At 43.0% G+C, this 11659-nt stretch overlaps 1 protein-coding gene across 1 annotated transcript; it reads right to left on the bottom strand.

Annotated features, from left to right (window-relative positions):
* Positions 1 to 1109: 1109 nt before the first annotated feature.
* LOC120645521 (ninja-family protein 5-like) lies at positions 1110 to 11202 on the bottom strand. The gene is made up of 2 exons (XM_039922303.1): positions 10920 to 11202; positions 1110 to 1231 (listed from the first exon to the last, which is right to left on the bottom strand). The coding sequence occupies exons 1-2, from the start codon at positions 11200 to 11202 to the stop codon at positions 1110 to 1112; spliced, it is 405 nt and encodes a 134-aa protein (XP_039778237.1).
* Positions 11203 to 11659: the final 457 nt, after the last annotated feature.

The raw sequence follows: 11659 nt of genomic DNA, 5'->3' as shown, positions 1-11659 counted from the left end.
ACTTAGAAACTTGGGTTTTTATATTTTGAAATAAAAGAATAGTCTTGCTCCTCAAATTTTACTCTCGAATCTCTCTTTTTATTTTTTATCCTTACCAAGGTAAAGTTGCTGCCTTCCTTTCTCCTATCATCTAATCAGGCTTATGTGGAGCTTAGGGTAGGAGTAAAGAGGCATGCTTGCTTTGCTCATGTTGCTAAGTCAAAGACGGGATCCAAGAAGAAACAAGTCATACAATCTGATCAAAATGTGCGAGTGTGTGGATTTCATGCATAAACTCTTTTTTGTGTATGACTCTCTTTTTTTCTGCTTTTGATAATTGGGATGCGGGATATCTTTCTCTTTTCTCTCTCTCTTTTTCTTTTTCCTTTTTTTCACTTGGACTTGCATATGTCCAAACCATGCTTTTGTGAATGCTCTTATTTCTTTTTCTCTTTTGTTTTTCTTTTTTGCATAGCCCACATCTTTTTTTGCTAAGACAAATTAAGAAAGTAACCACAATTGGAGTTTTATTTGATTGACGGGTGGATGGATGGCATGTTTTTGCACAACTTCCAGTGTGAAAGTTGGCATGTATATGTGGAGTGTACGTGATTTTGATCATGAGAGCATGAAAAATTTCTAACATGGGTTACAGAATTTGACAAAGCTCAAAGCAAAGACAAGCAGCATGATCAGAAGGTTTTGCATGATGTTGAAACTTTGGCTCTGATAGAAATTTATATTAATTTGAGGAGGCAAGCTATTGCATTTTTTATTTTGTGAAAAGAATTCCCAAGTACTTTGCAGGGAAGAGCATGGTTCTGTTCTTCCGATAATATCGCATTAGTCAATTACTTAGATAGCATTGGTTCCCTATGAACATAATTGTTCACAAGAACTAGAAAGAATGCAAGGAATAAAAAGTATGCAAGTTTCATTGAGTGCATAAGGCAATTGGCAAGGTTCATTGAGTTTAATTTTAGTGATCAACATGCAATTTGTTTAAACTCAAGAATCAGGGAGTTTGAGGGTAGTGTTGCACAAACCATCATTTAGAGAGGAAGAAGAGGAGAAAGGGGATTCAGAGCCAGCTTGGTTGAACCAGAGGTTCAGCCATCCCTCCTTGGATCTCATCCGTCCTGTTCTTCAGTGTACTGAGCCGTCTCAGTCTGGTTTAGTGCAACATGTTGGGGAAGATCTTGAATGGATGGTTGTCGATCTTGAGAGTTCTCCCCCACACTTATTCTTATACCTGTTTTATTCAACATAAGAAAAGTGGTTACATAGAAGTGCCGGTTTCTTGCGGAACACATCAAACGGCTCCCAAGATGAAGTGGTTACATAGAAGTGCCAGTTTCTATTGGCCTAGCATGATGGGTGATTGTTTCAAGTATTATAAGGGGTGTGAAAAATATCAGCGGTTTGGTGACTTAGAGTTGGTGCCTGCTGCGTTGATGCATTCTATTATTAAACCATGGTCATTCCGAGGATGGGGGCTGGATTTCATTGGACAGATTAATTCTCCTTCTTCAAAGGGGCATCGCATCGTGTTGGTTGCTATAGATTATTCCACTAAGTGGACCGAAGCGGTTCATTTGAAGAATATGACATATAGAGATGTGATTGAGTTTATTACAAAATATATTATCCATAGATTTTGTATTCCTGACAATGATCTAGGTTCTTCATTTATATCAAAGAAGGTGCTTGAATTTACCGAATCTTATAAAATTAAATTACTCAATTAATCTCCATATTATGCTGAGGCCAATGGTCAGACCAACTCTAGTAATAAAGTATTGATCAATCTTATCAAAAAGAAGATAGAAGAAAATCCCAGGATGTTTTATCTAAAGCTTTGTGGGCTCATCGCATATCTAGATATGGTGCTACTAAAGTTACTCCTTTTGAGTTTGTGTATGGTCAAAAGGATATTTTGCCTGTTGAGGTGAATCTGGATGCTTATAGATTGGCTAAACAAAATGACCTTTCTTCTGTTGATTACCATAATTTGATGATGGATAACATTAATGAGGTGACTGATAAGTAATTGAGAGCTTTGAAGGAAATTGAGAAAGACAAGCTTCGGGTAGCTAGAGCTTACAACAAGAAGGTAAGAGGTAAATCTTTTCAGGTTGGTGAGCTGGTTTGGAAGATAATTTTGCCTCTTGGGACAAAGAGCAATAAGTTTGGCAAGTTGTCGCCAAGTTGGGGAGGACCGTACAAGATTGTCAAGGTAATCTTCGAGAATTCATATATGGTGGAGACGCTGTAAGGAGAACGTCTACCCAGGGCGTTGAATGGAAGATACTTCAAGAAATATTCCCCCAGTGTGTGCAGGACGCTCGAAGATGAAGATGGCCGCTATTTGAATATCGCTCTTAGCATTATTTTTGAGCCAATGTGTTCTGTGTAATATATGATTCTTAGGTAAGGTTCTGGTACTTGCTTTTTAGCTTGCAAAGCTCACCAAAAAGACAGGGGGCACATGTTTACAGCCAAAATTGGCGAATACCGATGCCAACCCCGAGTAGGTTTAGGGTTTTGGTTAACGAACCTTTTGTAAACCTATTCGTAAAGGGGTACGACTTCCCCGACCTATATATATGAAGGCTAAGGCCGATTGAGGGTTATTTACAATCAAATCAAACAATGCACATCTACTTTTTGTCTCAAACCCCAGCTCTTCCAACCCTAATTCTGATCTTCCTGCGTCTCTATGGCGTTTGAAGGCGTCCTGAGTGGCCTGCCGACATCAGGGCAACCCTAGAACTGTGATCTTCGACGGGGTCCCTCCCGAGCTCATTGTTCTAGGTTTTCACGGTGTCTCTCCTCCAACCGGTCTGACTGATCCTCGTGAGGCTTCGCTGGTGAAGTTCGATAGCGATTTGCGCATGCTAGCACTTTCGTGTGTTGACCTAATCTGCATCAACACATCCTAGTGCTTCCGGTCCGAGTAATGTAATTTTCCGGTCTAAGGTTCTTTATTATCTCCGGTCACATAAAGTTGCTGATGGGTTTCCGGTCCGAGTACTCCCTCTATTTTTATTTACATTTCGTATTAGGTTTGTCCTAAGTCAAACTTGGCCAACTTTGACCAAATTTATAGAAAAAAAGAATAATTTTTACAATACCAAATTTCTTTCATTAAATCCACCATGAAATATATATTGATGGTGCATATGTTGGGTTCATGATGGATATTGTGCTTAGTCTATAAATTTAGTCAAAAGTTAGATAAGTTTGATTTAGGACAAACCTAATACGATATGTAAATAAAAATGGAGGGAGTAATATATTTCTCCGGTTGACGCTTGTTCATTTCCGGTCAATGGTTCTTATTTTCAGGGCAACAATACCTGATTTCCATGTATTTATCTGGTTTCCGGTCAGGAAAACATGTTAACATTTTTTTCAATATAATCGGGGTTTATTCCTGTCTTCCCTGGGATTTATGCATTTCTGGTCCCAGTAATACACATTTCTGGCCACTTATTATTATTTTCCGGGCCACCGATCTTGTTTCATTCGTATTCCACTAGTTTCAGTCAGACATTCATTATTTTCCAAGCTAAATCAACCTTTTTTACCGGTCCGAATAGTATATTTTTCCTGCTGAAGCTTTCTCATTCCGGTCACGGATAGGTGCTGACAGGTTCCCGGTCGGAGAAATATAGTTTTCCAGTTGAAGCTTCCGCATTTCCAGTGACAGAAGGGTGCTACCCGGGCTAACCTGGGGGACCGCTGGCGTGTTGAATATTATTGGATGCGCTGCGCGTTAAATAGAAGAGGGAGTAGTACCTAGGTTTTCTCTCTTCCTTATCTCATTCTCTTCGCGGCATGATGAAAATTATGATGTGATGAGCAACCTTGGAGGCTTGGAGGTAGCTAATACAGATGGTTGGAAAAGTCCTTGGAATTATTTGCTGGCCACATGCATCATGAATACCATTCCAGTGCTCCAGTCATCGCCATCGACATCACTTGCAGTACCTGAGTGAGTGTGAAATCGTATGTAGAATAATGTTGAGCTGATAAAGTCGATGACAACCGACCATATTGACTAGTTACGTAGGATGACCAACCTTACTAGGACGACGGGGACTTAGACGAAGACAGGAGTGCGGTTGGGGTAGGGAAAGATAAAGACTTAGATGAAGACTAGAATAGGCCTCTCTTTTGAAACAAAAAAAAATGATATTCCACCTTCATTTTTCTTGATTTGACAATATGATATTCCTCGCACAATTTTGTTAAGATTTGATCTTTGAATGCAATTGAAGAAAAAAAATCCATTTCATCTGTTCTTGGGACCAGTTGAATTGGATTTTTTTTCCCTCACAGGTATAAATTCTGCAACATGGAAACACGGAGCAGAGTGGCTCAAGAGTTGATCGACAAACCACTCTGTGCTCACTGGACACTGGCGCCCGTGCCAATCTGCCATTAGCATGCCACATGGTAAAAGAAACGAAAACGTGTTACCAGACCAAGAAACTCCTATTGTCAAAAAAAAAAGACCAAGAAACTCCTTGTTTTCTTTTCCCAAGCTGTAAGTGCAACATAATAGAAAAGGCTAAAAACAACTCTCAGTACATATTTATTTAACATTCACAGATATACTCTTTGGGAAACTTTGTTCAAGTCAAACTCAGATTGTGAAACTGTACACGTAACTGAACCATTTCTGAACCAATCCAAAGTATCATCAGGGAAGACAGACAGTTCTCAAATCATGACAAGGCCGTTTTTTATCTTATTGATCAACAAGAACCAAAGTTGGCCATCTTGATTTGTACAGGGGAATCTTGCTTATCCAAATTGAACAATCGTTGAACCTATATGATTCATATTTAAGAATAATAACAAACAATGTACCCAGATTCAGTTCCTAGTGTCTGGGGCCAAGCATAGACTGCAAAATGACTGATGACCCGATGTACTAAACTGAAATATACTTTTATTTTTTGCAACAAAATAAAACATACTTTTCTTTGTCGTGGAAAACTGAAGAAACATACTTTTTTATTTTGACCGAACAGAAACATACTTTTATTGTTTGTGGAAAACGGAAACATAGTGGTCTTTGTTCCGTTTTAATGCAATACTTCACGAGTCTCGTTTCTTTTCACAGAAGATTCCACAAGGATGTAATACTTTTCTCAATGAAATTTCATTGTAAGGAACATGGTATCGTTAGGCCATAGTTTGTGATTTTGTGGATTGTGTGACAACATAATCAATAGGACTAACAATGTTTGTGGGCTCAAGTTTGTAGGATTTCTAGGTCTCATAGATGTAATCCAATGTCTCCAATTCGCTATCAAGACGTTCAAATCACAGTGAAAAACCAGAGATAGAATATATTTGAGGTGTCCAAATGATAGCCGCGATGAATTAGACAAGTGCAGCTGAAAAGAGTTGATCGGTTAAACCGACACTATTATTCCATGATGGGTCGATGCATGGTCAGTGCATTGGACAAGATGCAACATAAATAAACTGACCGGTTCAACCGACAGCATGAAAAACCAAAAGCGTCGGTGCATTTGAAAGTGCACATGGAGATCAAATAAAGAAAGTTCAATAGCACCGGTTAAACCAATGGTGCAAGAAGAGGCATCGGTGCATTGGCATTGGTATTGTCCAAAGAGCATGTCAAGGGCAAAGGGACAAAGCTTTTAGGACCGGTTGAACCAACGGGTGTCGATGCAATGATGTCAGCAAAAGAGGATAGTTGGAGTTCAATGATCAGCTCAACGGCTAGCTGCGGGGTCAGTGTGAACGGTTAAACCGACGGTTGTGACCGGTTTAACCGACGCGTTGTGCAGATTTGGCACAATGGCTAGGAACGGCTATGTGCTGCCCTCTAGCCTATATAAGGGCCTTACCCCAGGTCATTGGCGGTTGCTGGAGTCTATAGATGCTACACATACACCAGAGAAGACCTCCAAGCCATCCAAGAGCCCATTGATCAAATCCTAAGATTTTGGCATATGCTTTGTGAGTGATAGTGCTATAGGCTAGCTCAAGTTTGAGTGAGTGTGCAAGGTGTAGTTGTCCTGTGGTGGGTTTTAGGAGTGAACCACAGCTTTTATCTCAGTGTGCCGGCCTCTTGGAGCTTTGGTGGCTCACTGGCAAGTCTTCGACCCACCGGCTTGGTGTGGAGCGGCGTCGATGTTCGTGTGCAGGGGACGTGGAGATCTCCATTCTTCGTGGAGAAGCTACTTAGTAGAAAGCGGGATCAATGTGACCGGGGGACTTGGTGTGAGCCTTGGTGGCCTAGCCTTTATGGCAAGTCAAGAGGTCCTCGGAAGAGACTTGTTGGCTGAGAAGCAATACTGTTGATTGAGTGCTTCAACAATGGGTACTAGAGGTGGTTTAGTGCCTACCGATATCACGGGATACATCCTTATGTCAAGTGAGCATTAATTAAAAATTTGTGCTTATTTCAATGTATAATTAGGATACCATTTTTTTGCGAGCTTTGTGTATCATCATCTGCTGATCTATAGGTCACTAGAACAAGAGATATATAATACCTAACAACGGGGTTTGGGAAGCCCGATGGTATGAATTCTAGGATAAAAGATATATATAAAAAAGAGGGAGTAGTACCTAGGTTTTCTCTTTTTTATCTCTTTCTCTTCTCAGTATGGATGAAAAATATGATGTGAACGACGATATGTTGGTAGCCAATATAGGTGGTTGGAAATGTCCATAAAATTCGTATCATGAAATACCATTCCAACCGGTTATTGCCATCGATATCACTAGCTGTACCTGATTGAGTGTGAAATCCTATATGTAGAATAATGTTAAGCTCATAAAGTCGATGACAACCGATCATGCATATAGAATAGTGAAAGTTTCGGATGATGAAGAACCTTATTAGGACGACGTGGACTTAGACGAAGACAGGACTTAGATGAGCCTCTCTTTTGAAACAGAAATGACAGGAGTACTGGTAGGTCATTTTCATGTTTTGATGATATGATATTTCTCAGTGAACTACTAGTAGAGAGTAATCATTGTTAGTAAATTACTGCCTCTAAGTCTATAAAACAAGTCGTTTTCAGGTTGTTCTAATTAAGTCAAACATTTTAAACTTTGACTACATGTAAATTTTTATATGTTAAGTTGTGAGATGTGAAAATGGTACGAATAGATTTATCTCGAAATATGGTTTCATAAAAGTATAGTTTAGCTATATTTTAAAACTACTTTAGAGCAAAATGTATTAGTCAAAATGTATTTTGAAGAACGTGTCAATGTCTCCAAACGACGTCCTTACGTGCTTTTCCATGCAATGCAAGGTAGTAAACCTGCCATGTAGGAATCGTCTCTGCATTTCCTTGATAGCTTCCCCCTTGTTTCGGGCAACTACTGGCCTAGAGCCTCCCACGCACGTAGGACTCAGAAATTCAGAATGCCTGCCCTCCTTTTATCACCTACTATATATAAGGAATTTTTTTATTTTAATCCTTTTTAATCTAATATTTTAATAATAACCCGTGCAGATCTAAATTTCCAAAAACTAACCCTTTTGGTCGCGCCACATGCTTCGGCGCTACCGAGCTGCCACGCTGGCACACGCGTGCTAGGGGGCCTAACGTGGCAAGGCTGAGTCGCGCCACATGCTTTGGCGTGACTCAGTCGTGCCATGCACCGTGGCGCGACTCAGCCTAATACAGGCCCACCCGGCCAGCCTCCTCTTCCTCCTCCTCCCATTCTTTTTTCCTCCGCTCCCCACTCGACCCGACCTCCATGGCGCCGCCCCTCCCTCTCCCCCTCTAGATCCACTCCATCCTCCACCCGATTCGAAGGAGAAACAAAGGGAAACCGATCCTTGAAGGTAACTCCTCCATTCTAACCAATTAGTTTTTCTTCATTTCGCGAATTTTTTAGGGTTTGAGTTGGTTAGGGTTTGAGACGGCGGGTCCGAATCGAGGCTGTGTGCGGGCCATCTCTTGAGCGGATGTCGATTAAGGTCCCCATCTGTACGGTGCCGCCTCGCAATTGCTCTCCCGTTGCATTACCGTGGCATCGGTGTTGGCAGGGGCCGGGAACTGTGCGGTGGTACCTGACGTGGCTTCCGAGTCGGGTTTGGCCGGCCGCAGTGTCCTGATTCGCTGTTCCTGATGGATACATGGATGGATCATGCATATATACCTTGCTTGCGATGCCTTCTCTCTATTCATGTCAATACCCCGGCTGCTGCTGCTGCTGCAGAGGTGATCTCTTTCACCTGCTGTTGCCTCTGTGTGCTGTGCTGTGATCTGCTCTGCTCTGCCTTTGAATGTTCCTAGCCCTTCCGCTCCTCATCCTCTCCACCTTGGTGGCTTGGTGTCATTTGGATGGGCAGTGCGAACGGGATCAGGATATGAGATGAGATGAGATGCAAAGGAGGTGGTTAAGACTTGGGTAAAACTACCCTGTATAAGTGAAATTTTACTTAGGCTGACCAAATCTGATATGGAAACAGATGGGGACCTATGTATGGGGTGCTGATGAGGGGCGATGATGTTCAACCTTTTCTGAATTGCATGCCATTGAATAATCAAGTCAGTTGTGGGTATCTAATTTGAGCTGAGCTCTCCCCTCTTGAAGCCTATTTAACCATCCCTTAATGTTTGTGGTTCTGTGCCTAGGATGGTCATTCAGATATGTGATAACCAGCCCAGTTCTACTTACATTGGGATGAGTAAATTTGTGCAGCAAGAGATGGAGAGCTTGGCTTGTATGATTGAGCAAAGGCGAAGCTGAGCCCTCTCAGTGCTGTTTCAATATTTCACCATTGTCTTTCTGTACAATCCACTCTCTCTCTCTGTGTGGAAAATTGGTAGGCACATCTGAACGTTGATGTGCCTGGTGTCATCCCCTGGCGAGAGAGAAGGTGTGCATGTTCGCAGCAGCAAAGGATTGGGAACTGTAGGGCAAGTTTGCTGCGGTTCCGGTTGGGGTTTTGTCAGGCAGTGTGAGAGCTGGCCTTGTGATTGATGGATCCTTCCCGCGCTCATTTGTTTATCTGTTTGTATATGCACTCATGTCTGAATTTTCGCTTACATGCTTGCCATTGAGAATTTGAGAATGCCATTTGTCAATTGACCCGGATATTTATATGAAAATGGACTGCTAACGAGTGGGCGAGTGGCAATGATGATGAGCCCCTTTAAAGGACTTGCCTCCCGCAATATTATGTACACATCATGTACAGGTGCCGACCGCGCCCCTCCTGCAATATTACGTACACATCATGTACGGGTGCTGTATTTGCAATATTATTTCCATTTCTTATACTTAATTATTGTAATTAGCTATATATATATGTTGAATAAATTCTCTTTTATAGGAGGACGTCGCGGCCAACAAGGGGCTCTCGGTATTGCAACCCCTCGTAGGAAGGGCAAGGAGGCACCACCTCAGGACATCATCAGCGAGGAGTCCGAGGAGACATCAAGCTCAGAGGATGCCCACAAATGGCTAATTATTTTACTCTGTCTACATTTAAATTGTAGGATTATGTAACTCAGTGCCCATGTTCACTTATTGTATGCATGGGTATATCTATTCAACATTATCAGTGTGGTGTTATTTCAGGTCTATAATGCTGTGGAGATTTTTTTTAAAATGATAGATGTTTTGGCCTTGTTTTTCTTATGAGAAGCTAAACTCGGCTTAGCACTTTCTTTACTATGTATGCTTTCCAAGTTGTTGTTATGTTTTATTTTCATACTCTTTTCAGTTATCAGGAGTCGCGCCATTTATCTTGGCGTGACTAGTTAGCAAAATTTTGACCTGGGCCAAATCTGGTCGGGGTCAAAGATTGGCGCGACTCATCACTGAGCCGCGCCGCTAGAAATGGCGTGACTCTTTGAAGAGTCGCGCCAATCCACTCAGCATGACTTGTAAAGGAGTCACGCCATGCGGTAGCACTGACCGGATTTGGACTAGGGTAGTTACGCGCCAATTAGTCATGCCATGGGAAATGGCGCGACTCCCTCGCATTGGTGCCGACCAGATTTAGCTCAAGATACTTTGGCGCCAAGGGAAATGGCCCGACTCCTTGCAAGACAAGATACTTGATTGCCAATCACAAGATTGTAGATATCACATTACCAGTTTGATAGGACATTACAATATACTCAATTGCACAAAGTGTCGTCCATTACACGTCTAATAATAGTAGTACCAATACATGACCACAAAGTGCACATTATAAGTCCACTACAAGAATAATTCAAATTACAGTAGTGCATGATAGATAAACAAGATCCATGTGCAACAAAAGACGCTCTCTTCCACCGCTTCCTGATGCCGTTGGGGGCCTGGAGCTGCTCTGTCCACCGCTGGTGTTGTTCGAGGATGTGTTCGTCGCGGGAGGGCTATGCAACGGACCTCCACCACCTGCGTCAAGAACAGATCGAGGCACAAGCTTTCAGATTCAATTTAACTGAGATAAAACCTGCATTGCTTGTGACGACCGACGAGAAGAACTCTGACATGTGCCAGTATTTGAATATGGCTGTGTTTAGATGGTGAAAAAATTTGTGTTTTGTGATTAGTTTATATTTAATACTTTAAATATGAAAAGATTCCATTTCAAAATTCCAAGAAAAAAGGAACTAAACACGGCCAAAATGTCTACTCGTAAACAGGGGATCATCAATGAACACATCGCAACTACTCCAGGTCATCAGAATAGCAAAAGAACTCACAAACCCACAGCTAAAGTAAAGATCCATGTCTGATGAAACCTGCTTCAGCTATCAGCTAGACCTCTCTGCTCATGCATCTCGTATCTAAACGACACCCAACCCAACGCAACAAAATAGTATGCCCATGCATCATCAAGAAAGAAGCAGCAAAACAGTGATGGATAATCGTATTCAGCACGCGCAATAAAACAGTGGGGATTCATTAGCAGCATGATGTCATACCTTGCTCCGGCGCGCTGGACGAGGTGGTCCCCTGCAAGGCGACCGTGCGCCTGAGCTGGAAGCCGCTGGGCACCGCCTGCTCCAGGGCTTCATCGCGGCCGGCACCGGCGCTTGTGCTTGTGGCGGACCTGCCGGAGTTCATGGAGTTCCGGCGCTCGAGGCGCTTGCGCTTGGCCTCGAGGCGCCGCTGGCTCTGCATTGCGCGGCGACGGAGCCGATCCTCCATGTACACGCTGGGGAGCGAGGACGTGCGGACCAGGTCGGACGGCGCCGCTGACCCCATCTCAACTCAAACCCTACAAAAACCCTAACCAACTCAAGCCCTAAAACATCCACGAAATAGAGGAAAACCAATTGGTTAGAATGGAAGAGCTATCTTCAAGGATCGGTTTCCCTTCGTTTCCCCTTCGAATCGGATGTATGATGGAGTGGATCTAGAGGGGAAGAGGAAGGGGCAGCGCCATGGAGGTCGGGTCGAGTGGGGAGCAGAGGAAAACAGAATGGGAGGAGAAGGAAGAGGAGGCTGGCCGGGTTGGCCTGTATTAGGCTGAGTCGCGCCACGGCGCATGGCACGACTCAGTCGCGCCAAAGCATGTGGCGTGACTCAGCCTTGCCACTGCACGCGTGTGCTAGCGTGGCAGTCGGTCGCGCCGAAGCATGTGGCGTGACCCTTCTGGGAGTCGCGCCACGGGACTTGGTGCGACCAAAAGGGTTAGTTCTTGGAAATTTAGATCTACACG

This window comes from Panicum virgatum, chromosome 8K, assembly GCF_016808335.1.
Source record: "Panicum virgatum strain AP13 chromosome 8K, P.virgatum_v5, whole genome shotgun sequence".
Classification (NCBI taxonomy): Eukaryota; Viridiplantae; Streptophyta; class Magnoliopsida; order Poales; family Poaceae; genus Panicum; species Panicum virgatum.
Note: the sequence above shows the minus strand (reverse complement) of the source record. Positions and strands in the feature narration are given on the sequence as shown.